This window comes from Phodopus roborovskii, unplaced genomic scaffold (assembly GCF_943737965.1).
Source record: "Phodopus roborovskii unplaced genomic scaffold, PHOROB, whole genome shotgun sequence".
Classification (NCBI taxonomy): Eukaryota; Metazoa; Chordata; class Mammalia; order Rodentia; family Cricetidae; genus Phodopus; species Phodopus roborovskii.
Window position 1 is genome coordinate 2755822 of NW_026126485.1, and position 26374 is coordinate 2782195.

General features: G+C 36.4%; 1 protein-coding gene across 5 annotated transcripts in view; it reads right to left on the reverse strand.

Annotated features, from left to right (window-relative positions):
- Arid4b (AT-rich interaction domain 4B) overlaps positions 1-26374 on the reverse strand; it is a 121822-nt gene that overhangs the window by 11270 nt on the left and 84178 nt on the right. For 3 of the 5 annotated variants that reach the window (XM_051194726.1, XM_051194727.1, XM_051194731.1), the window contains exons 17-20: positions 21790-22047; positions 9390-9474; positions 6559-6757; positions 3024-4232 (exon numbers count right to left, since the gene is read on the reverse strand). In XM_051194726.1, coding sequence (XP_051050683.1) covers positions 3024-4232; positions 6559-6757; positions 9390-9474; positions 21790-22047 — 1751 coding nt within the window. The remainder of the gene's footprint in view (positions 1-3023; positions 4233-6558; positions 6758-9389; positions 9475-21789; positions 22048-26374) is intronic. The other 2 variants (XM_051194728.1, XM_051194730.1) reach the window with 2 other exon arrangements.

The following is a 26374-nucleotide window of genomic DNA, read 5'->3' on the forward strand; positions in this document are numbered from 1 at the left end:
AAAAAAAAAAAAAAATAAGGGCTTCGTTCAGAAAGGCAAGGTACACTCTTCTTAGGAAAATCAAGATTGAAAATGCTCTCAGCACAGTTAATGGGTCTAGTAACTCAAACCTAAGAATATGCTAAAATTTGCTAAGATTCAATAAAACTGAAGTATTAAGGTCCTGTTACAAAACGAAATGTTAGCAAAGTAATGCAATTTTGAATGATGTGATAGAAGAGAAAGAAAGGAAATCACGTAGGCTTAGACTTCCTATATAGCTGAAGATTACATTGAATTCCTGGTTTTGCCTCCACTTCCCCAGTGCTGCAATTACAGACCTGAAACATGGTGCTTTTTAATATATTAACTGGATACATTTTGGCAGTAATTCATGCTTGTTTTATGTGAATTTACTTCTAGGGCATTAGCAAACTAATATGCATACAACTTACAAACTCATCTTTATGGGTGAAATGATCTGCATTATATTATAATATTATAAACCAACATCATCCTTTCTTGATCTAGCTCACGTGTTTATCTTGGACAAGAACTTCCCTGATGCTGCAGGTTCACAGATTCATTACTACTCCAAACTGCAGCATCTGTGTACACTACTTGTGAGGTCTTTGGTACATGCTATGCTTCTATGTCTTTTACTTATACACAATCTCTTAGACTACCTAAAATAAGCTTTTGTTTTAAAGCCCAGAAACTAAAGAGGTATACCCACTTGCTTCCAATTTCTAAGACTATAATACATCATAGAAATTATTATATAATAAAACTATGCCAGACAAAAGTGTTTCTTGCTACCTCTTTTACCAATTGTGAAATTAATCTGCAGTTTACAAAACACAGTTTCCTTGGTTGAAAACTGTAATAGGCTACTCATTTTAAGGAACTTCGTATTTTTTATTGAATATTTTAATTAAAATGAGGTTGTATGATAGGTGCCTAAGAGTTTATTGAGAAATGAATTTAAAAAAAAAAACACTTAAGAATTTTGATTTCATAAACCAGATGGCCTCAAGTTTCATACTTTTTTAAAAATAAAATTTATTTTATTTTCAGTTATATGTGTGAATACAAGCATGTGAATGGAGTTGTCCATGGAGGCCAGAAGATGGGAATTCAAATCCCCTGGATGGAGTTACATACAAGAGGTTGTAAACCATAGGATGTGGGTGCTGGGAACTGAATTCTGGTCCTCTGCAAAAGAAGTATGCACTTTTAACCACTAAGCCATCTCTCCAGCCACAGCACTTAAAAAAGAAAAAGAAAAATGGGGTTGGAGTGATGGCTCAGTGGTTATGAGCACATACCATTCTTGTAGAGAATCTGAGTTTGGTTCCCAGCACCCACATCTGGCTACTTACAACTGCCTGTAACTCCAGTTTCAGGTGATCTGACACCCTTCGTCCTTTCCACTCACATGCCCACATGTACAAGTACATATAAATAAACAGTAAAATTATAAAGTGTGTGTGTGTGTGTGTGTGTGTGTGTGTGTGTGTGTGTGTGTGTGTGTAAGAAGACACCTTTATGAGTTGATTCACTCTTTCAACCAAGTGGGTTCTAGGAATCAGTCCCAGTCATACAGGTTTGGTGACAAGTGCCTTTACCCATAGAACTTCTTGCCAGTCCAAGTTCCATATTTTTCCTCCTAAGACAGGGGCTGTCCTAGTTGTTCTGTAGACCATGCTATGCTAGCCTTGAAACTCTGAGATCCACTTACCTCTGCCTCCTGAGTGTCGGGATTAAAGGTGTGCACCACTACCCCGCTCCATGCTTTTAATTTAATATTCAAGAGGGCAGCCCTGACTGACTCTCAGTAGAGAATATATCAAACTCTTTCTGGTTGATTTTATTTTTTTTTTTTTCTTAAGAGATGAAAACCACAAAAAGGACATATAATCTCTCAAGAACTGAAATCCTAATACAACACTGATAAAGGCCTGACTTTCTTTTCGAAAATGCCTTTCTTCATGAATATATAATGTAACTCCATGACATAGCATACCTAGAATTGTAAATCCCCAATAACTACAACTTCTGTTTTTACTATGATTTACTGAATATCTTTTATTTACTTAAGAAAGGTTCTCCCTATGCAGCACCCCTGGCCAGGAATTCACTCTGTAGCCCATGCTGCCCTTCAACACTAGGGCCTCCTCCCTAGGACTCCCAAGGCTGGAATTACAGCATACATAGTTGACATATTTCTTTATGGTCAACTAAGACCCTCTAACTATTGCACTACCCTCTGTTACTCAAAACACATGCCCTCTGGTGCTCTATCTTTAAAATGTGTATGTACATTACAAAACCAAGTGCTGGCCTTAAGCATACTGATTTAAGGTACCCGATCAAAGCAGCTTATATGAAAAATGGCGGCAGAGTACAACTATGGCACTATGAGGAGGCATTAATAAATTGTTAATAAAGTACTGATTTGATTTTCCACTTTGAACAACTACGAGGAAAATCAAGAATATTACTGTAGAATATTGTTAACATATACATTGATCCTTCAATATGGAAGCTATACATCTAGTAAAGCATCAAATTCCTTTACAAACTCACACAAGTCAGGTTTGCAAATCAGTTTGACACGGTTTTCTGACGGAAGCAGTGCCTGGACAGTTGGTTGCTCCAAAGCCCTATTTACAGTATTTGGTTAAGGGTGTAGGGGTCTGTCAACAATTCAAAATGTTTTTGAGAGACTGCACATTGTAACTGCCAACACAGTGTTTATAGAAATATAGTTAAGTCAACCAACCTATAGAATGAATTTCATTAGCTTTAGCTCTGGGCCAATATGCAAGGTCTAAAGTCCACTTGAAATGTTATGGATGATTCAGGAAAAGGACATTAAAGGCCCTCAAATGCATCCTATTATCATTATTTAAATTACCTTCCTTCTGTCTATTTTCACTGTGTTCATACAAGCACACCATTTAACCACCTCACATTAAAAAACTACCAAGACATTAAGGGGAAAATCCTACAAGTAGTCAGTATGTACTTTTCAACCTCACCTTTTTCTGGGTGTTCTGGTTCTGGCTGATTGCTACTGCTGGAGCTTACGCTTGCATCGAAGCCTGCTGGTGAGCTATTTCCCTCCGACTGGAGGTCCTGGAGCTCCCCCACAACACTGTCCACCTCAATTGTGCTGTCAGTTTCACTCTTGATGCTTCGAACCTCCTCCTGGTTTGGAGCCAGGGGCTCTGACACTGTGACAGAAGACTGCTGCTGACTAGCTTCTGTCACAGTGACTGATGAAGGCGACTCCGGTGTAGTAGGTGGGGTATTAAGTACAGAATTACTGCCACTGCTCGGAAATTCTGTTTTTCTGTCACTAACCTCTAGGGGTTTTTCTTCAACTGATTTATTGTCCACACTAGCTGGTAGTGGCTTCTCTAGCTCTACAATGGGTGAACAACTCTCCTCTTCTGTCACAGTCTGCAGTGACTCCTCTACTACGCCCTCATCTGGGGCAGGATGGGGTGGAGAAGCTGCAGCCTCAGTGTCAGAGTCTGAGAAAAGCTCTTTTAGTGTTTTCTTGGGCCACTGTCCCTGAATGCTTGACCAGACGTCTTTTCTATCTTTAGCCCTGCTGTTCTGAAGTCTTTCATCAGAGTTATTTAGAAGTTTTATCCTTTTTTCTGCTACTTCTGAAAATCCTGAATAGAAACTAGTTGTCCGTAGAGATTTTCTCTTTTCCTCCAAGCCATTATATTTCTTGGTTGGTGTTATCTTTGCTTTGGACTTTTCTTCTTCATCTTCATCCGAGGAGCTATTACTACTGTTTTCTGTGCAAAGTGGCTCTTTGCTCTTGGTTCTATCTTCCTTCTTTCCAGGGGATCCAGTCGGCAAACATTCTTCTGTATTGCAATATCGCCTTTTTCCTCGTTTTGTTTGTGGCTTTAAAGATTTATCTGTTGTGTCTTTCTTAACATCCTTTCTCTTTTTTGTGATTTCATCATCTTCTTCAAAATCAGTATCTTCTGATATCCCTTCCATGTCTTTTCTTAATCTTTCTGGAGATTTTGTTTTAGCTATTACCAAATCTGTGTGGACTTTGTTTTCTTCTTGTAAAGATGGACTGCTCTGCTCCTCTTTTGAAATAAGCTCGTTTCTGGTGTGGGTCAAATGGTCTACCTTTGATTCCTCTCTGCCACTGTTGTCTATGTCCTGAGCACCCCTCTCATCTTCCTGCTCACTTTCTTCAGCAGAACTTTCAGAAGCTAAAAAATAAGAAGGTGAGGGATAATAAGCCTAGTAAGACTATTGTTTATGTCTGCCTCAAACAAACAAAAATGGAAAGAAAAACTTCCATCCTAGGTGCTGTGGTTTAAATGTCTTCTTCAAAGCTAAAGCTGAAACTTAACTGACACTATGACAATACTGGCAAGTGGGAACTTTAAGAAGTGCCTAAGTCATGAACAGATGGATATCCTCTTCACAGTAGTGAATTAGCTATTGCATGAGTTAACACAGAGAGCTGCTCAACACCCTCAACACAAGAAATAAAAATCCTTTTCTTTTTGAGTTTTGTCCAGGCTGCAGCATTGATAGACTAGTGAAAAACAGACTTAAAAACCCTAACCCCTAACCCTAACCCTGAACAACAACAACAAAACTGTAGTAACTACAATAAAAACTAATTTACAGAAAATTTCTAAAGAAATTTGTCATTTTCCTGTACTTGTTCATAAAGTACTAGAAAATACTGTTATCAAAATAAGACTATGGAGGGTTGCAGAGATGGCCCAGCAATTAAGAGTATTTGTTGCTTTTGCAAAGGACCCAAGTCCCCAGCATCAACATAGTGGCTCAAAACCATCTCTAACATCAATTCCAAGAGACCCAACCCATGTTCTGATCTCTGTGAGCACCAGGCACTTGGCACAAATACATACACACACATATAAAATAAATCCATCTTTAAAATATATTTTTACTGAGAATTCAGGACAAGAGAATTCTCAATTTAAAAAAAAAGAAAAGAAAAGAAAAACAGAACCCAAAACCTATACTAGAGAAAAGCTCTTGAATCTTTCTATCCAGCCAAGTCAAAAACATTTAACTCTTCCTCAAGATTGCCCTCCCAATATTGGGGTGGGGGTGGGGAGGTAGGGACAAGACAGGTATCTCTATGTACCCCTGGCTGTCCTGAAACTCACTATGTAGACCAGGGTGGAGTCAATCTTGTAGAGACCCACCTCCTCTGCCTTCTAGGCAGCTAATAATTCTAGAATGACCTACCTCCCCAAAGAAGTTATTAATAACAAATCTCTCTCTAATGAAGCATACTCTGAAATCAGAATATAACCTAGAGAGTCTAATTAGACAAGTCTCTGTGTAGCTTTGGCTGGCCAGGAGCTCACTCTGTAGACCAGGCTGGCCAAGCACTCTCAAGACATCTGCCTGCCTCTGCCTCTTCAGTGTTGGAATTAAAGGTGTGCACCACATTTGACCCAAACAGCAGTAAGAACAGGCAACTTTAACCTAAGCTTTCTCACAAATTGTGGTTTATATTAAATGTTCATATTTATTATTTTTAAAGTAAGCAATATCTTGTTTAGAAGTATAACCATAAATAATTAAATCCTACTTTTTAAAAAAATGTTACATAAAGTTAAGGTAGCAATAAGTCCTGAGGAGGCATGCCTAATTAACTGCTACCTGCTCATGACGGAAGTGTCTAATTTTTGTTCTTTAAACTGTATTTTTTTCATATAGTAGTCTACATGTCAGATACATTAGAAAACTTTTAAAGCAAATTTTTAGAATAGTACATAGCAGCAGGCTTATATAATGAATCTATATACAGTCTTCTAAAATAAGGGAAAAAATCTAATTTCTATTATAATCAAAATTAACAAAAAAAAAACTAAGACTCATGTTATGAGCAGTTTAAAAAACTTTTAGGGAAAGGAATTAATTTAATTTGTAGATCAGATCCCTGTTACATTTTCACAGCAAATTTAATAATCTCTAATGAGCTACATGGTTAATGAGGCGCCACGTGGGTGCCAGAAATTGTACTCAGGACTATGTAAGAGCAACAAGTGCTTTTAACCACAAAGTCATCTCTCCAGGCCAGTCCTCTGCTTTTATTATTTGCTTCATTGTTACCATGTGTGATAACCATAACAGCATCATAAAAAGAACAAATAAGCAGATGAGTTCTTCACAAATAACTTTCAGAATTGCTTTATATCAATACACAGCACAACCTATGTTTTTGACAGCAACACACAGGACAGTGATTGACAAGAACTAGAGAAACACCAACACTGGAGGTGCCCAACTAATTTAAACACACAGCAAAATCTGGTCAAAAGCCAACCTGATGCCACAGAACTTCTTTTATACAACTTAACTTTTGGGATTTTTTCTGGGTAGGGGGGAATAGACTCTTGATATACTGCTCAGATTAGCCTCAACTCTCAACCCTCCTGCCTCAGCTCTGAATACTGGGATTACAGTCATGCACACCCACACTCAAATTCATTTAAATATTTATGGAAATTTAAATCAATACTTGAATACAACAGTTATGTTTACCTTGTAGTCCATTAAGAATAGAAGTAATTTCTATAGATTTAATATGAGCTGTATCAGAGTTTTTGGCATCAGCAAGGTCTAACTTTGAAATCATCTCAGGAGATGGATTTGACTGAAACGGTGGTTTTGACAAGCGTCGAAGTTTACAGTTCTTTGGAGAATATTTTTCATCTTTGTCTTTTTCTTTGTCTAATTTATTCTAGATTAAGAAACAAAGCATTAGATATTAGCTATAATGTACTATGAACAACTTATTAGTAACAATATTCATTCTATTTTAAAGAAACATCAAATGTTTATTATAATTAATATTATTAAATGTATAACTGAGAAAGAATACTGATGGGAGATGTCATTCTGTAAATATGTTTCTCATACTGGTTAATGAATAAAGCACTGTTGGCCAATAGGAAAGAAAGACAGGCGGGACTAGGAGTCAAGGAGGATCCGAGGAAGTAGTAAGGAGGAGTCAACATGGAGAGACTGGAGAGAACAGAGGTCTGGTCTGGGCCTCTCTCTCTGTTAAGATGAGACCACATGGAAATACTTAGATTAATAGAAATGGGTTAATAATTAAGACAGAGCTAGCCGATAAGAAACTAGTAACTGGCCAACAGCATTTTATCAAATACAGAGTCTGTGTGTGTTATTTTGGCTGGTGTGGTGGTGAGGCCAGGCTGGCGGAAAAACCTACTTGTAACAGAATACCATGTTTATTTTAGGTTATTCATGAAAACAATGAGATGAAAAGATTGTTCTGTATTTATAATCTAACAGTAGGGATCAAATCCAACAGGTGATTAAGACTAGCAAGTGAGTACTGCTAATAACTGTTATAAATTCTTGAAAATTAAATAAAAGATCCAAATTTAGTATGTATAAAATTAAAAACTCAATTTCAACATTCTTATATTAAAATTGAACATTCTCGCTGTAAAGTACAAACTGGGAGTTGCTATGTTCTGTACTTTGAAATTTACAGAAGAAATTATACACATTGACCTTCTGTGAAGCAAGCTCAGAAGCAGCCTTCTCACCTCACTCAAAGGCTGATACTTTCTCATGCTCAGTTAACAAACACATGAGTTAAAGCTAAGGTATTTCCTACAAGCAATGTTTTTGTTTGTTTTGCAATTTATGCTCTTCACAGTGTGACTTTGCAACAACAACTCTTAAGTCCTATTATACAGACAGACTGAAAACATGAGGGATTATTTTCACAAATCTCCAAAAGCTGGTGCATAGGAAATACAGTCCCTTACATGTAACAGTTAAAATTTGGTTAGCCACTATTCTCCAAGTGGGTCCTTAGACAGCAATTTCTGAGAACTTGCTAGAAAAGCAGACCCCTAAAAACAAGATGAATCAAAATGCTAACAATAGAACCAGATAGCTGTTTTATTGTATTCTGCAGGTGACTCTGGTACATGTTTCTATAGTGAGGGTCAATCAAGGGACTGGGCATAACTTTCAGAACATCCTAAGAAGGGCAGTTGGACCACCACAGCCTGTAATGTCTACTGTTACTCCCAGCATTTAAGCATTTCATGACCTGATCTCAGAAATCACAATGTACCATGCACACTGAAGGATGAAACAATCCACTTCAGTCTAAGTTCAAACATTTTTTCTAGTGGCTGTCAAAGGAGTGTCTCTAACAATGGCTCTCAGAGAAAACTTGAGAGAAGGAAGGAGGGAGGTACAATACCAAAGAGAAATACATAATAAACCTTTAAAACACTTAATAGTTCTCAAGCTTCTTTCCTTAGACCAGGAATTTTAACATGTTTAGTGTAGTGCCAAGCAGTGGACAGAGACAGCCATTCAGAGAACACTTCATATGCATTACCCAAACATTGCTTCTCTGACTCATCTACTTAGCAATGCTATTCCAAAACTTGCTCTGTACAAAGACACTGGTTTTTAACAAACATTTAACAAATGTTCTTCCAGTTACTAAAAACAATGCTAAATACAGCATGATTTACATACTTTCCAATAATTACCAACGAAGAGTGTAACAGGTTTAAGAAATCCTGAGTTTTAGGTACTGGATTATTGTACTAACATAAAAGGATTGCCAACAAGATAAATGCATTCAGCATCTGAGACCACAAGGGGTCTCTAAATAAAAACATAACAGCATTTCACTGGACTAAGAAGACTGAGTTTCGGAACCACTACTAAGCATGTGAACTCCACACAAATTATAAAAAACCTTTTTAAAAAGATTAGAAATGTATTAAAATCATGTTAATGGTCTGTTTTTAATAAAATATTAAAAATATTTATCTCATAATTAGTAACAATAATCATATCATGTTAGGAGTACAATTTTGCACATGAGAACACAGGTCCTATGGTAGCTATATTTAAAGTGTGTGGTGAAGAGGGTGCTGAAAATGAAAACATTTTGACCCAGTAACCAGTCAGATAAAAATGAAAAGATACTACTCTCTTCTATCTTTAGACATCTCCTCTCCTGACCTTACATCCACTTACAACAACTCACATCCCCTACCTGCAATGCATGACGGCTCCTAGTTGGAAACTACAAGAGACAGGAAAGGTTTAAATGGATGAATTTTGTCATATAGTTTTAGACAATGTTGAGATTGAAAAGGCCTCAAAGATCAGTGAGCACTGTTCCTAAAACCCTTCCAACAAGGTGACAAAATTAGAGCAAAAACTAACATTTGATAGAAAGTGCTTTTCAAGAGAAGATAACATCAGGAGTAGCACATGCCCATTTAATTCCCTTTTTTTTTTTTCTAAAAAAAAAGGGAAAATGTACTTAACAGCCATGGTGCGTGGCAAGAATCAAGGCTCACCTTTATTTTCTTCCGGTGTTTTATCTTTGGTACGTTTTTATCAGCAGGCCTTACTATTTTATCTGCTTTAATCCATTCATCATATCTAAAATGAAAAGAAATGAACATAAATATGTAAGCTACGTGCTTCAGAAGGAACTATGCTATATTCAAATAGAAAACTCAAATATTGAGTGCTAACATCTTACAACTTCTAAGTCTTTTGGAGATCTCTTAATTCAACCTCCTGATATGGGTATGCAATTAAGACATCCAAGAGAGTCAAATTGACTGTCCCAAGGTCAATATAGCTAACTGACTGAAACAGACCCCCATAAATCCTCTGCTCTATTGAAACCAAACATGTACATGAGAAATTACAATCTTTTCTACACATTGTTTTGCTCCTAAGCAGCAGGTATGCATTTTTTTTTTTCTTTCTTTTCATTCTAGACCTGTCAAGAAAGCATGTTGTAGTTAAGCAATACTGATAGAAAGCCAAATAACCCAGGGTAGAGAGTGCTGCTGATAAAACGCTAGAAAAATATTATTCTGTCAACTTTTCTGTGTTATAAAAAGCTTTCATACATTTGCAGACATTAAAGGGTCAACAGAGCTGTGATGACTTTTTAAAAACAAGGTACAAAATATTGACAACATTAAGCTATTTATACCAAAGAACAATTCCATTAAAAAAAAAAATCTAGAAAAAAAAGTAACATTAGAAATGAATTCAGTCATTCTCTTTTTGTGTTCTAAAATAAAGAGAGTAACAATTTGTTATTTTTTGTTTGTTTATCTGTCTGCAATATTGGGAGATTAAAAATTATAGCTTTGTACACACTAGGCAAATGCTCAATGGGCTTCAGCCTTCAGTAACATTTAAAACTATAGAACCTGAAAATGAGGTTTAAAATATTTAAAATAAAATTCATTATTACAAGTATTTATAGGGAAGTAACAAAGGTCCCAAATCAAGAACTATGATAGCAAGGTATGGTAATTCAGGCTTTAGGAAGCTAAGGGAGGAGTGTCAGGAGCTCCAGGCCAGTCTGGGTTTCAAAGACAGACGCTATCTTAAAAATGGGCCACTCCTCTAGAAAAAGGAAAAAAAAAAAAAAAAAAAAAAAAAGGTAAATTACACAGGTCATCATTTGGTTAAACATGTTTTCATGTTATGACAAACAGAAGGCCTAGAAGTATTTAGAGTAACCCTTCGGCAAGTGTTATATGGGTCACAGTAAAACTACTGACTCAACTCCACACAGGACGATCACCATGGTGGCCATAAAGGAGAAAATGCGAACAGATGTAGGTTGCATGCTGGGAACATCTCAATGTTTCTCTTACTAGTCACATGCCACATATGGTTTTGAGGCTCAAATAAATAATATTTGGGAAAGCTGTAAATCAAGTATTACTTTTCTTTTGGTACTTATCCTGATACAGTAGCTTTTACAGCACATTTGACCTTTCACAGCAGTATCAAAAACTCCATTATGCTTTAAGAAATCCACTTAGGACAAAGGATACCTGAATGATAGAATGTTGGCTTCCCAAATCTAACATATCCTAGAGATAATAAATTTTGTAAGAATGAACAGGGCATTGGTTGGACCTAGAGTTTCAGATACACTTGAACCCAGGAGTTCAAATCCAGCCTGGGAAACCTATCTCAAGGACCAGTAAGATGGCTCAGCAAGTAAAAACACTTGATATCCAAGCCTGACAGCCCTGACTGAGTTCAACCTCTAGAACCTATATAAAAATGGAAAGAGAAGAATTGACTCTACAATGTTGTTCTTTAACTTCTACATGCACACTGTGAGGTGCATAGGTATACACATCACATACATACACACACACACACACACACACACACACACACACACACACACACACACACACACACACCTCCCCAAATAATAAATTGAAAAACAGAACAAATCTCAAGCCAACTTGTGAAATGGGAATAACAACACATGCCATGTGCACTTCAAAAACAAAGCACAGAAACTCCTTTCTTACTGTGAGCCTATTTATTTACTTTTGGAGACAGGGTTTCTGTGTTTCTCTGGCTCTCCTGGAACTTGTTTGTCGAACAGGATGGCCTCAAACTCATGTAGATCTCCCTGCTTCTGCCTTCCAAGTGCAAGGACTACAAGTGTGTGCCATCATAACCACTTAAAGTACTACTTTTTTGTTGTTTTTTTTTTTTTTTTTTTTTTTTTTTTGAGACAGTGTTTCTCTGTATAGTCCTAGAAGTGCAGAAAATTGCTCTGTAGGTCAGGCTGACCTCTTTTTTGCTTTTGAGAAAGTGTTTCATATAGTATGAGCTAGTCAGAATTTGCTATACAGCTGAGACTGACCTTGAATGCCTAATGATCCTGCTTTTGACTCAGGTGTTAGGATTATAAGAAATTCAAATAGCTTAAAGCACTCCGTGTTTTTAAAGGAAATGGCAAAAATGAGAAAATTTCCAATTAAGAAACAGAAAAACAGCTAGGTGGTGGTGGCACGTGCCTTTAATCCTGTCACTTGGGAGACAGAGGCAGGCAGATCTCTGAGTTCAAGGTCAGCCTGGTCTACAGAGCAATTACCTCAAAGTACATCTTTAAAGAATACTAGAACTTTTGGTGTTATGCTACACACTTTCAATGCCAACATATGGGAGGAGACAAAAGTAAGACAATATCTGTGAATTTAAGGTCACTCTGGTCTACAAATGGAGTTTCATGCCAACCAGGAACTACATAGTGGAACCCTGTCTCAAAACAAGAAATACTGGATCGTTGGAGCTGACATTAATCACACCTATAATCTATCACACAGGAGGCCAAAACAGGAAGATGGAAAGCTCCAGGCTAACCTGGATACAGAGAAAAACTGTCTCAAAAAAAAACAAAAAAACAAAAAAACAAAAAACAAAAAAAAACCAAAAAAACAAAAAACACCCAAGCCAAACCAACATTATAAAAAAAAGATTATCCTGCAAACATGACCAGCCTTGTCTTCTTGGCTATCCTGATCATCCCTGTACATGAGGCTCCCCCAGTTAACTACTGCTTTAGGAGTCAACAGCAGGAATCAGGGAGATAGCTCAGCAGAAGAGTACATAGGCTAAAGGTGTCTGCACTCACATACACATTGACAAATGAAGAGAATAAAGACCAAAAAAAGTTAGTGTTAAAAAAAAAAAAAAAAAGGAATCACATAGGATAACCTCTATTCACAATAATTTAAGAAACGGAAGCAAAATAATTATCCATTAGCAGGTGGATGGATAATGAAAATCTGGCATATATACATATATAACAGAATTTTATCAAGCCATAAATAAAATCATACATATGCAGGAAAACAGATAACCAGAAATCATTAGGTTAAGTAAAATAAGCCAGGCTCAGAAAAATACTTCATTGTTTCTCAATATGCAAACTCTAGACTTTAAGTTTTAGATATATGTATGCAAGAGTGTTGAATGTGGATCATGAAACTAGAATGAGAATCATGAAGAGACATCTTCCATTGGTTTCTCTTTTTAATTAATTTACTTATGTATATTTTTTATGTATGAGTGCTCTGTCTACATGCGTGCCTACATGCCAAAAGAGGACACAGGATCCCATTATACAGAAGGTTGTGAGCTGTCCTGTGGTTCCTGGGAATTGAACGCAGATCCTCTGGAAGAGCAGCTAGTGCTCTTAACCTCTGAGTTGTCTCTCCTGCCCAGAGATATCTTAATGGGGAGAAGAGGGTAATAGAACACATGTGACATGAAAGAAGGGGAGCAATGTGAGTGAGGAAGGAAAGGAACCTACAGGAGGAGCAAAGGAGGGAGAGAATGGGAAAGGAGTAGCAATAAGAACAAAGTATGAGTGAAAATGCCATTATGACATTAGGAAAGAGAACCACAACACAGGAAATCAAGACACTAGGGTATGCATTCCAATGTGGATGTCTACTGAGCAGACAGAACACTAGAATTGTACCAGCAACTCTGAGGAACAGGTCTTCAAGGTTATCCTCTTTATCTGTCAGCATGACATAGAGAGGCTGGAGAAGCACCACCTGACTTGCTGTCTTCTTAAGACTCTTACTAGAGAAAACTGGGAGACAGGATGGCTAACACACCCTCTGCCTCTACCAAGATTTTCACTAAAAGTACCAAGGAATAGTAACTGGCCTCTTCATGGAGAGATTCACAGGGTATCAGTGAAAAGGACAATTATCGGTTTTTCTTCCCCCAACTCAAAAACAAATATTGAGCAGGGCAGGTGGTTCATGCCTTTAATCCTACAACTTGGGAAGGAGGCAGAGACTGGTGGATCTCTGTGCGTTTGAGGCCAGCCTGCTCTACAGAGTGATTCCAGGACAGTCAGAGCAGTTACACAGTGAAACCCTATCTGAAGAAAACAAAAACAAAAAACAAATATTAAAAAAATCAAGTCTGATTATTTTAATTAAGGGCTATAGTTCTCAGTGGCTAAGCACTTGCTCAACATGAGCAAGGCTCTAGATTTAAGCCTTATTACAAAAAAAAAAAAGTGTGTGTGTGGGGGGGGGAGAGAGTCTGGTTAGCCTCAGCTTTTAAGTTCCATTATTAGTACATTACATAATGATAAATCGTACACTCAGAACCCAGGTAAGCATCCATTATACATTAAAACTGCTATGCAAAGTAAACGTGTCAAATCTGAGAAGACATCTACTGAAACTACCTAACACAAAGGACTCATATATCTCATGGGCCACATAAAAATGGTCAAAACTTATATAAACTTATTTATAAAACACATCTCAGCATATTCAGCATGAAGTCCAATCACAGCTCTTGTCTTCAAGGAGCTCACAAGTTAACCTAGAAGACAGCAGTGCAGAACAGTAAAAGTAACAATACAAACCTGAAAGAAGCAGCCACGGTGGATTTGACTTTTTTTATGTGTTCAAAATACTGACACAAAGCTAAAAGAAACCATTCAGAGACCACTTTGTACTTGCTCTCACCAGAGAAAATCAGAAATTCCAAAAAAAATATGACTTTTGTTTGGCGATATCAGCAAAATCATCTAAGCAATCATTTGGCCATAATACAAGGAATAGAATGCTAGTCTACTAAATATACTAACCAAAATGGTGACTATACCCATCTCCAGCACAGGTATCCTGAAACTAAACTTGCAAAGAAATATTGTATGCACACCATAATATATATACTCAGCCATACCATTATTTTAAAATACAAATTACATGCAGAAACAGATGTTTTAAAAATATTTTCAGAGTAGCTAGACATGGTGGTGCATGCCTTTAATTCTAGCAATTAGGAGAAAAAGGTAGACAGACCTCTCTAAGTTCAAGGCCAACCTAGAGAGTTTCAGGCCAGATATGGCTACAGAGTGGGACCTTGTCTTAACAAAACAAAACAAACAAAGCAAAGCAAAACAAATCTAAAAACAAACTTTCAGAGAAAAACCAAGTTGACATAATTCTTAAAAACTATCTCAAATACATGTAAAGGTTAATACAACGAAAACTCAAATGATCAGCCATTAAGTTAAATATCAAAATTCTAAAACGATACTCAATAATTAAAATTGTTGACAACATTATTTTATACCCCCAATACTATAATCCAGAATCCAGTGAATTCATCACAATAAAGAATAAAATAGCAGAGCCAGGCATAGTGGAACACATTTCTAAAACCAGCACTTAGGAGATGGAGCAGAAGCATCAAAAAGGTCATCCTCTGCTACACAGGAAGTTCAAGGCCAGTCTGGGCTACATAATACATTATCTTTACCACCTCCTCCAATAGAACATAACAGTAGAACGATAGAAACATGAATATTACAGCATTCTTGTATTTAAGTATTGTTACAAGCAGCTCAACAAAACGGTATAGTTACCCTAACAATAGTATTTCTAAGGATTTGTGATGCTTGTGTAGGTCAGCAGGTAGAGGTAACATGTAATGACAAGGAAACATCACACAATATGAACCAAGCTTAGATCTCTGCAAAGGTTAAAAAACTGTGGTGCTAACTGCATATTGTGATGTAGATACTAAGTTTTATAAACATCCCCAAGGTAATGGGTTTTCTAATAAATGATTAAGTTTAAGAAATTGTACATTTAAACAAAAAACAGATGTACTTGTTAATCTATAAATTATGTCCAAGTGGATGTCTTTAAAACACCTGCAACCTATAAATGCTCAATGGGACAGACCCAGGTTCAGTCAACAGTCTGAGAAGAAAATATAAAGAAAGGTTAATTTTTTTCATGAAGTTGATACTGATTTTCACTTGTACTCTTAAACTGTGGTTAATTCAAAATGTCAATTCTTCTAAAACAAATTTACAGATACTTGCTTACAAACCATTATCAAATGAGGTTTATTTTATGAACCTTTTAAGTTTTACACTACAGAAGTACAATATTGTTTTCCAGAGTTTTCACTGTCTTTTTACCATTACTATAATAATCTCAAAGCATGCGCACAGTTTCATTAGAACACTAATTCCACCGAATGTAATCTATCAGAGAAATACAAAAAGCAAGGATAGACTAGTCAAGAAAAAGAATAAAAAAATTAAGTTGAAAAGTAACAGTTCAATAATTTTGAAAGGATACAAAGAGGAAAGTACTAAGAAATGAGAATTCCCAATGAAATTTATCTCTCATTTGCTAACCAGAAGGCAGGCTCAGTGTTCTGAAGAGAAATTATATTCCTGAGCTCAGAAAAATTCATTATCTGAATCATGTTATGATTAGAAAACAGGAACATAAGCTAACAAATTGCAATAGTTATCAGAAGAAAAAGTAAAATAAGAAATTAAAATAGAGAAAACTTCCATTTATAAATAAGAAATAAAACACAAGTTAATTAAGGGAAAAAAGCAAAAACAGGTGCAGCTGCAGCAGCCCAAACCCAGGCAAGAGTATCATGGAAGGAGTAATCAGCTGGATGTGACATCACTGAGAAGACAGGATGGCATAACTCATGGTCCTGGTATAAGGACTGTTCTGAAAACATGGGATGTGGGGCCTGACCAGAGCGTGCTTACCCAGAAACGAAAACAGGACAGATGCAACAACACTGTCCAACAGTCAGTGGAGTGATGCACATAGATGGCACAGCAGAACCAAACAGGCTCATGACAGGATTTTCTTTGAGACAGGAGAAGTAAGTGCAAGTCTAGTGGTGGAGTTAACTTGAACAGATCAAGAAAATGAGTCCCATGTCCTTTACTAGACAACAATATCTAGCCATTAGCATGGCACTGACTTGTGACTAGAAGTGACAACACTCAGAATAACTGTAGGTGCAGGCATGAGGTAGATATAGTGTAAGGGAGGGAAGAAATTAGGAACAATGTAAAATAGTCTGCTAAGAAAACAGGAGAGTGAACAAGGGGGAAAAAAAGGCATAAATCAAATCCTAACAGAGTGGTGCACTGGTTTTACTTCAGGTAGGATCAGCTATTCAAGTAAAGGGTCGAGCAGGAGGGGAGGGGTGCTTGAGGTCTGTCAAACTTGTGTTCTCATCTACGACAGGGAAGTAAAAGAAGAGCCACAATTCAGATAAAGTGATGAGGACTGGCCAAGGAAAAGCAGGAAACACAGAGAAAACTTGAGGACGGGGGGGATGAGAGTTTAAAATTATAAATCTCACCGAACAGTGTCCTCAACTGGACTAGAAAGCTTTTCATAGAAACCATTTTCTTAATGTCAGTGCTGACCCATGCTTGTCACATAACAGGCATTCAACTTCTGTGTATCAAATATAAAGCCTGATAAACAGCAACTAAATGTGATCACAAAGTAAGGCTGAATTTGTCATGTAGTCTTTTTAAAGTTAGTGTACAAGTAATGGGAGGAAATATCTTCATATTTATTATACTTTATCATCTGCCTCCCCACAATCTGCCCCTGCATGCAGTTTCTCTTCTTACACTTCCCTCTCTACAAGGAGAAATACACAATTTAAGTATATAACACATTTTTATTTAAAATAACATATTATTAGGTATAAAGGTATTTTCAGTTTTCTCTAACTTCTAATATAGAAGAGAACTATTATTAGGTATGTCAGAGTTTACAGGTAGCCAGGCATGGTGGGATTACACCAGTAACCCCGACAGTAGGGAGGCAGAGGCAAGAGGATGGAAGCCAATTCTAGGGCTATATAACCAAATCCTGACTCAGAAACCAAAGACGAAGATACTTTCCTGTATCTCTAATCAATCAGTGTCTATGTAATGTAATAAAGTATTCACTTATTATACATCACAAGCCAGTGCTGCTGCAGAGATGGCTCAGTGGTTAAGACCGCTTACTACTTCCTCCAGTAGCATATACTCACACAGAAATACAAATAATACAAATAAATCTAAAACAAAAATAAATACCTAGTAACCTAGATGGTTCTAATACACCCAGTTATAAAACAAGGAAGGGTCTACTGACCACATTCAATGATATACATGGTATGTTATTGGGGGATGTGAGGAGAGAAAAAAAAAAAAGCTGCACTATATACACACCAGGCTGGTATCAAGCTTATAATTTTCCTGCCTCAGAAACTAAGTACTAGAATTTCACATGTAGATCCTAGTGGGTTATTTTCATAATGCATAACCTTATTTTCTAAAATCAGCCCTAATTTATTATATAACAAGGACATGATACCAAAACACACCAATATTAACACCACTTAGAGATATTTTTAAAAACACAGAAGAGTGTCAACTATTAAAAACTGGCTAAAGTGGTAGCTAGAGAGATGTTTCAATGGTTGAGACCTCTAGCTGCTCTTCCAGAGGACCCTGATTCAGTTGCTTGAAACCACATGGTGGTTCACAACCATCTGTAACTGCAGTTACAGGGGATCCATTTAATATGCACTTCCAGTTTCTGCAGACACCATACAGATAACATGCAGGTAAAACACTCTTACATGTTAAAAACAAAACAAAACAAAAAAAAAAAAAAAAAAAAACTGATTCTCCCTCTCAATTAAAAAAACAAAAAGGTTAAAGTATTGTAATGTTTATAAATTTTTGTGGCAGTATTACCAGGGGTTGGACTCAGGCAGGTCCTCACACTTGCTTAAAAAGTGCCCTACTGCTGCTACAACCCATCCATAGGAGTAGAATTTTTAAAAAATTATGGAGACATATTTTCAAAAACATTGTAATTTTAGTCCATTCATCTTATTTGTATTTATTTTTCTAGACTGAATGCTATTTTGAGGAGGGTTAAAAACTATTAATACAATGACTTAGAACACTCCAAACATCCTATGCTTAATGATTCTATAGAATTAGGTACTAACTTGATACACAATCTCTGTATCAGAAAAATTCACTACCATGGTTTGTACTCAAGAGCTCCAAAGTTACTTGAAGTAAATTTAAATAAAATACATTTTATTCTTTCATGCGGCAGCAGAAACTGACTCAGTATGTTTGTATAAATATACCTGTTTAAACTAGAACTGTAAATTAAGATATGAATAAAATTTAAATTTATGAATCTCAGAAAAAGGAAACTTACAAAAATCAACAACTTTTATTGTATATGTGTGTTGGCCTGCATGTAGGTATGTATGTATGCATATATGTGTACCTAGTGCATGTGCACATGCGTGTGTGTCTATTTCTGTGCAATGCGTGTGTTGCCCTTGGAGGCCAGAAGAGGGCATCAGATCCCCTGGACTTGGTATTGCAAATGTTTGCTAGTCATGGTGTAAGTGCTGGAAACTGAACTCACGTCCTCAGAAAGAGCAGTGGGTGCTTTTAACTGCTCAGCCAGCTCTCTGGCCTCCTTACAAAAAAAAAAAAAAAACCTTTGAAAAGCTAATATACTCTTATTTCCTTTAAGAAAAATTCTCCTTAAATATCAGACAAAATGTACACAAAAACGGCTCCATACTAAATGTTCTAAGAAATCCTCAATCGTTAACCAATGTAACTGCCAACAAAGCTGTTTTCATGAACCTCCATGCATAACGTTTCATCTCTAACATCTCTTAAATGTTGGTGCAGACAGTACGCTGAAGCCCCTAAAGTAATAGGAAACAACTGACGAGCTGTTGGCGATTTGTTGCAGTCCTTTGGATTAGTTTCAGACATGAAGATACAGCAATAATAGCAGTAGTTTTTGCTGGTTTATCAGTAAGACACTCTTTGGAACTAATGCAGAGAACCGGGAGACTTAAAGGAGATTAACTGTTAATGTGCTGAAGTACAATCCTGTCCTCTATGCTGCAGAAGTATGCAGATCCACCCCCGAAGTCTTCATAGAGATGGTTAGGTTCTTCTTTGCAAATTTCTTAGCACTGGACTGTTTGAGGTCAAAACAGACAGCATCCGTCTTAACAATACAAGCATGACTTGCTGGTTCAGGTACCACTTTCCTTCCTGTGTCATTATAAATCTGAATACCTCAACTTAAAATCTTCCTTTCTTTCTATTTCTTCTACCTCCTGAAACCCAAACACTAACTTAACTATGCTTTTCTTTAGTTATTCTTTTCTTTGAAAAAAAAAAACAAAAAAACAAAAAAACATGACGTTTTACTGGTTTTATAAAAAGTTGCATTTAAATTGTGAAATAATTTCCTTCATGTCTGATTTCTTATGTTTTCGCTTAGGAAGAGAATTAGTAAAGATAATCAAGCCTTAATGCTGTGAAAGATAGACACTGCCTTTCTCAGTCATGAAATTTCAAGTACTGTATTCAATATACAGAAAGACGAAAAAATGTTTCTGTGTGGAAATCAGCAAAATAAGAATGAAGAGCAGAAAGGGCAGCTGAAAGAGAGCTCTCTACTCTGGTGGTGCTGAAACTGGGCTGGTTCAGCCTGCTGGCTTCATTGTCTACATTTAGGGTACATGCACCTGAGGGAGGAGCAAAACCACCTTAACACCTTTATTCAGTAAGATGAAAACTGCCCAAGACTGAAACACTACACAGAATACTCCCATGGAAGAATCTGAGCTTTCTAGCAATCAGCCAGCCTATCAATGAGAAAACTGCCCTGCAATAGACAGAAGAGCCAAGAGCTGTGAGGACAGACTGAGTCCAGGGGTGCATATACCATCTGCAATGTCTATGCTTCAGGACAACTGCACTTCAAAGCACAGGTGAGAAGGCATTCTTAAAGCCCACACCTTTACTAATCTTACTGACCAGAACATTAATGAGTCTGAACTTTTTGACTTAAGTTGCTGCTTTCTCCTAGAGTTAGAAAAGACCAAAACTATACTTCTCTCAAATTAGAAAGGTATGACATTAGGTCACACTTCCAAAACTTGGTGCTGTTAGTTACAACAGAACAAAAGGTGTACTGCTAAGAAATTGATAATTTGAAATGTTTTCTCATTACTGTGGTTGTGTACATGTGATAGTAGAGACTAAACTGAAGGACTCATAGTGCTCAGTAGGTACTCTACCTATGAACCACATGTCTTCCCCAAGAATAACTTTTAACTAGAAAACCTGACAACTGTATTGTTCCTGGAAAACACAAGGACTCCCTTCATAAAACCACCAGTGGAAACAACTAAGCTTAATTTTTCTTTCAAGTCCCAACTATCACAAGCTAAATTTAATACATACAATTTCATATGTAACAATAATTATTATAAAATTAATGAGGTTACTGTTAAAAGACAACTAAGTGGTCTGTCTTAAAAACTGACTTCTCAATTTTGGATAAAGCTGGAATACAGTCTCTTCAGATAAACTTCCCAAAATCATGCATGTTAAAATCTCGAGTCATTGAGCACAACCTATATCCAGACCTGTGTTGTCTTTCGTTGCCTGGACTAAAGAGCAGTGGGCAGGTGCACTCTCTCTGTTTTCAGCTACAGTTTCAAAGATACAAGTAAGTCCCTGAGACTTCTGAAAAAGCAGTAATGTAGCTGCTGATAATAAGGTCTTTTTTAAATTGGTGATGCTTCTTCAGAAATTCCAACTTTGAAATCCTTGCCTACTGGAAGAGGGTGAGATGACTTAGGAAGACCACAAAGAAGAATGTGTGGACTTAAAAATAGAGAAAGCAGGCAGCCTGGTAATGATATGACGAAGTCAAGAATCGAAAAAACATAACCTGTGTGAGGTTTTTCTATCATTTCATTCCAGTGTACACGCTATTAACCTCCATGTATTAGACTTAACTGTCTAGACCTATCTCTCATACACTAAAGCTGTCTGTGGAGTGCTGAAAACATGAAGTAGAGTGGTAGGGTGTCATTAAGTGAGGTATTTACATGCTAAAAGCTTGGTATTTTTAATGTTAATGTGATTTCAGTTAGAATAGTAGTAAGTCTGTAATTCGTTATGTAAGTTTTTAATAGAAAAGTATTTTAGAAGTGGTTGTAATAATCACTAGCTGAAACTCAAGTTACCTCACATTCCATCCGCAGTAATGCACCAAGTAAAGGACCTCTCCACCTTCGACATCAGAATCTTTTATACTAGCTTCATACATTTTTTGATTTTTCCCTCGTCCATACCGCACTTGTACTTTCATGCCTGGTGGATAGCACTCAAACTCCTCTTCTTCATTGTTGTCGCCATCATCTTCATCCTCATCTTCCTCCTCTTCCTCCTCCTCCTCTTCTATTTCTTCATCATCTTCTTCTTCCTCTTTATTGGTTTCATCTCTTGAAAGGTTTAAAAAATTGCAGAGTTAATAAAAGTTACTTCATATGCGTTTCAGTTCCAAACCACATATACCGATAAAAATCGTGGCTGTGATTGTTCCAGAACAGCAGGTTCCATGTGTATAAAATGCTCTGAGTTTCAAGTTAGCATTAAAAACTAAAACCTGTATGAGAGGACAAGTGTCAGAAAGATCTATTTAGAGAAAAATGAAGAAGTAAAAGTAAGTCCATTAAAAGAAAATTTCCTGTACTGCAATCCCAGGATGAGGTAGGAGGACCAATCTGAATTCAGAGCCCAGCCCAGGCTACATAGTATGACCCTGCTTAAACGACAGACGGAGAGACAGAGAGAGATATTAAGTTTGAGTGATTGATTTCCACGAGTCAAAAGAATGTAAGTTGTGTTGAGTGGTAGGAAACTAGGAAACCTAACTAATCATTCTCTTATGTTTTATTATGAAAGTGTTTTACAACTCAGCTGATACAAACATATACACAGACCACTTAACTGTCATTTTCTGATTAAAACTTATTCTAAAACCAGTATTTCCAACCTAAGAATGTTTAAAACAAAAATATTAAACAAATGGCAATTCTTAGTAAAGATATGCTCCAACCAGATCCTCAAATGTTAAAATGAAATATAATTTTAACTTTCACAAGAATTTTCTATACAGTCACATGAGTATCACATCTCTCTATGCAAATATCACAATTTCTGCTCTTTACCAGATATTACTGAACTTTCATGCCATGGATCCTTTCAACCTAAAAGTTTCTAAAAAGGCAAGCAAATTGAGAGGCCAACTGTGAATACTGACAAACTAAAACACAAACTATCACAAACTTAACAGAACTTAACTGTTTTCACTATCTCAATACCATATAATTTCTAAAATTGGCATTTGTATTCTTGGGGGGTTTTTCCCCCAATTGGGATTTTGAGACACAGTCTCATTATACAAACAAGCATAGCCTTGAACTTGTGATCTTCCTGCCACAGTCTCTAAAAGACATCACCAAACCAGCTTCACGCTCTTCTTATATTATCCATAAATCTGTATTGAAAAAGTTGGGTAAAATCTCCAGACGTGAGTCTTCCCAATCACTAGTTTTACATAAAATAAGTTACAATATGAATTCAGTGTTCTATTTAGGCAATTTGTCTGCTTTGTGATGTGAACACACTATCAACAAGTCTCTTCCATAAAGGATCTATCACTTCATAAGCTAGGGACTGTGTGATCATATGAATATAGATATAGAAAGGTCCCTGCAGGGCTAGTCTCAGTTTTACATTCTTTCATAAAATGTGTCTCAGCTACATAATTACACAAGTAATGAGAAAACCTAACAGATACATGGAATGAAGAGTGAGGTCACGGAGATATTAAATTCATCAACTTTGTCTGAAGTGATGGTTCAAGCCTATACTCTCTACCAATACTCAGGAGACTGAGCCAGGAGGGTCTCTAGATCAAAGACAACAAAATAGCAAGACCCTGTTCTCAGAAACTCAAAACAAATAAATGGGTAAAGACTTAGGTATATAGGTATAGTCAAGTCAGTCTGTATTTACAAACCTAGGCCTAATGACAACAACTTTAATCTGAAATGAAAAGCATGAACTGTTATTCAACAAACATTAGCATTTCTATCACAAAGTATTTTTGCCAAGTAATTAGCCAAGATAACTACATAATCAGAGTTGGCATTCTAACTAGTAAGAATAACCTTAAATAAATGTATTATTTACATACTATACTGAAACTGCTAGGAGAGCTCTCTTAAAAATTACTACTCCATCATGTTAAAGGATTATATCCTGGACATCTAACAGAGTGATGAGGAACATAGTACAAAGGAAAGAAAGCTCCAAAATAAAGTAGTGATAACACCCAACTCATGCATCAAATAATACACCGAGCCCACTGGGTACATGTCAGTATTATCAGACAAAAAGACAGCCCTGTAAGTGGTTGAAGAAACTGGAAATTGTAAAACAAATCAAAACTTTTAAAATTTGCAATTACATACAATCTCAGACACCAACTAAATGAAATTTTATTAAACCACACACTGAAGTTCAAAGAAGCAAATAACATAAATACTGGCAACTAGCAAAGGAAAACTACTGTGTTTTTAAAAAGGCAGCACTGGCAGATTCAAAGAGTAAATGATGAACTTGATGGTGCATAGAATGCCCAGAAAGGCATTTCCTGAAAATTCCAATTATAACCAACATACTCATTAAAAACTAAGCTGATGTATATTACATAAAAGGGTGTGCGCGCATTCACGCACGCACACACACACACACACATTTTATCTTTTAAAAATTATTGTGCTGATGTATGTTTTATATGAGTACAAGTGTAATGATCCACAGGGCAAGTATGGAGGTCAGAGGGCAGTTTTGGGGAGTTGGTTCTCTTCTTCCACTGTGAGTTCTGGGTCTCCAACTCAGGCAGTCAGACTTGTAGGGCATACGCTTTTACCCATTAAGCAATCCTGGCTGTCCTGAAGTTATTTATCTTTTGAAGATCAATGATGTTTGAGAAATAAGCTATGTCAAAATAAAACTGACAAAATAAAGCTGAATCAACAAGAAATGCAAAATTTCCCTAGTCTGTTATTACTCCTCACAATGTAAGAAGAAAAGGAAGCCTCAGCAGAACTAATACATGCTGAAGAGCAAGCACCAAGCCAAGCAGCTTGTTAGTATTTACCATTTTAATCTCCTAACCCAGACTATAGAGTTAGGATAGAGAAAATGCTTGGTGGTAGCCAAATATGGAAAACTTAAATACCAAAAAACAAACAAAAAAACACCTTATATCCTAATATGTTTAATTATTTAAAAATGTAAATATTCTGTTATCGCTTAATGATAAAACCAAGAAATCAATTGTAGTGTCTACCTTTATTGCTTCCCTTGGTTTTAGTTACCCACCATCACTATCAATTAAAAAAATATTGAATATAAAATTCCAAAACCTAACAATTCTTATGTATTAAATAGTGTGCCATTATGAGTATATGAGAAAAGCTTGCACCATCCTGCTCCACTCTGCCAGGAGCTAATCACTTTGTGTGCAACCCACCCATTACTCATTTGGCAGCCACGTTAGTGCAACAGTGCTGGAAAGGTAGCAGCAAGGCAAGAGAACTGAAGGGCAGATGAACTCTAGTGGTACAGCAGGGGACATTACACATAGCACAGCCATGTTGACACTGCACATACAGTAAGTGTCCACCTAAGATTATGCAGCCTAGTAGTGATGTCATAGTCTGCTACATACAACCATGAAATTGCCTAGCATTGGTATCTAAGAATGTACCTGGGATTAAGCAATGCAAGTGCACTTTTAATATTCATTTTCTTCATGCGTTTAAATAATATCAAATGATTTTTTTTGGTTTGTGCTATGAATAGTCATGCATTACTTAATAAAAATGATACGTTCTAAGAAATATGTCACTGTACAAATATAAAGTGTACTTATATAAACCTAGCTTTCTATATGCCTAAGCTATGAAGTAATCTTCACATTAACAGGGCTGGGTATATCATCATTGTGCAGGCCACAACTGTACTCATGAATATTCAGTTATTACATAAAGGACTCATACAACTGACAAGTTAAAAAAAACCAAAACTTTAAAATAGAATTTACTGACTAAAGGGCCAACTTGGACACTTAGTAAAACAGAGAAGAATTACTAGCACGTATTGAACAGTAGAATACATTCCAGAGACACTGTAGCTCTCAGATTTTTAGCTAACAGCTGCAAATGAATTCTTTTCTGAGTTAGAAATTTCTGGTAGGAATAATTCTAATATTCTCTACACAAGTAGTAAGAAGCCATTCAGAACACACTCTACTATATTCATCGCTTTCCTGCTCCATCTTGCCAGAAGTATACAAGCCATATCTTTGTATTGTTTTCTTCTATATTTTAGAAAGCTAACGTGATCAACGTTTCAGTAAAACTCCCAATCTTTACAGTTTCTTAAATGGAATAATCTCCAACAACAGTAAGATATACTTCAGATATGTACACATATACAAAAAGAACATAACAAAATATAAAAACACTTCTTACTATATTTACCTGATCACATTTAATTTTATTTTTCTTCTGCATTTATATATTATAACTAAATTTCTAAAATGAAAAAATGTTGGTTGTATATATTTAAAAGAGCTTCTAGCACTATAGATGCTTAGGATTTTTTAAAATCTGAGATAAAATTCAAAGATTACCTACAAAGCCAAGAACCCACCAGCAGTGTATATGAGTCAACACTCGCACGCAAGAAGCC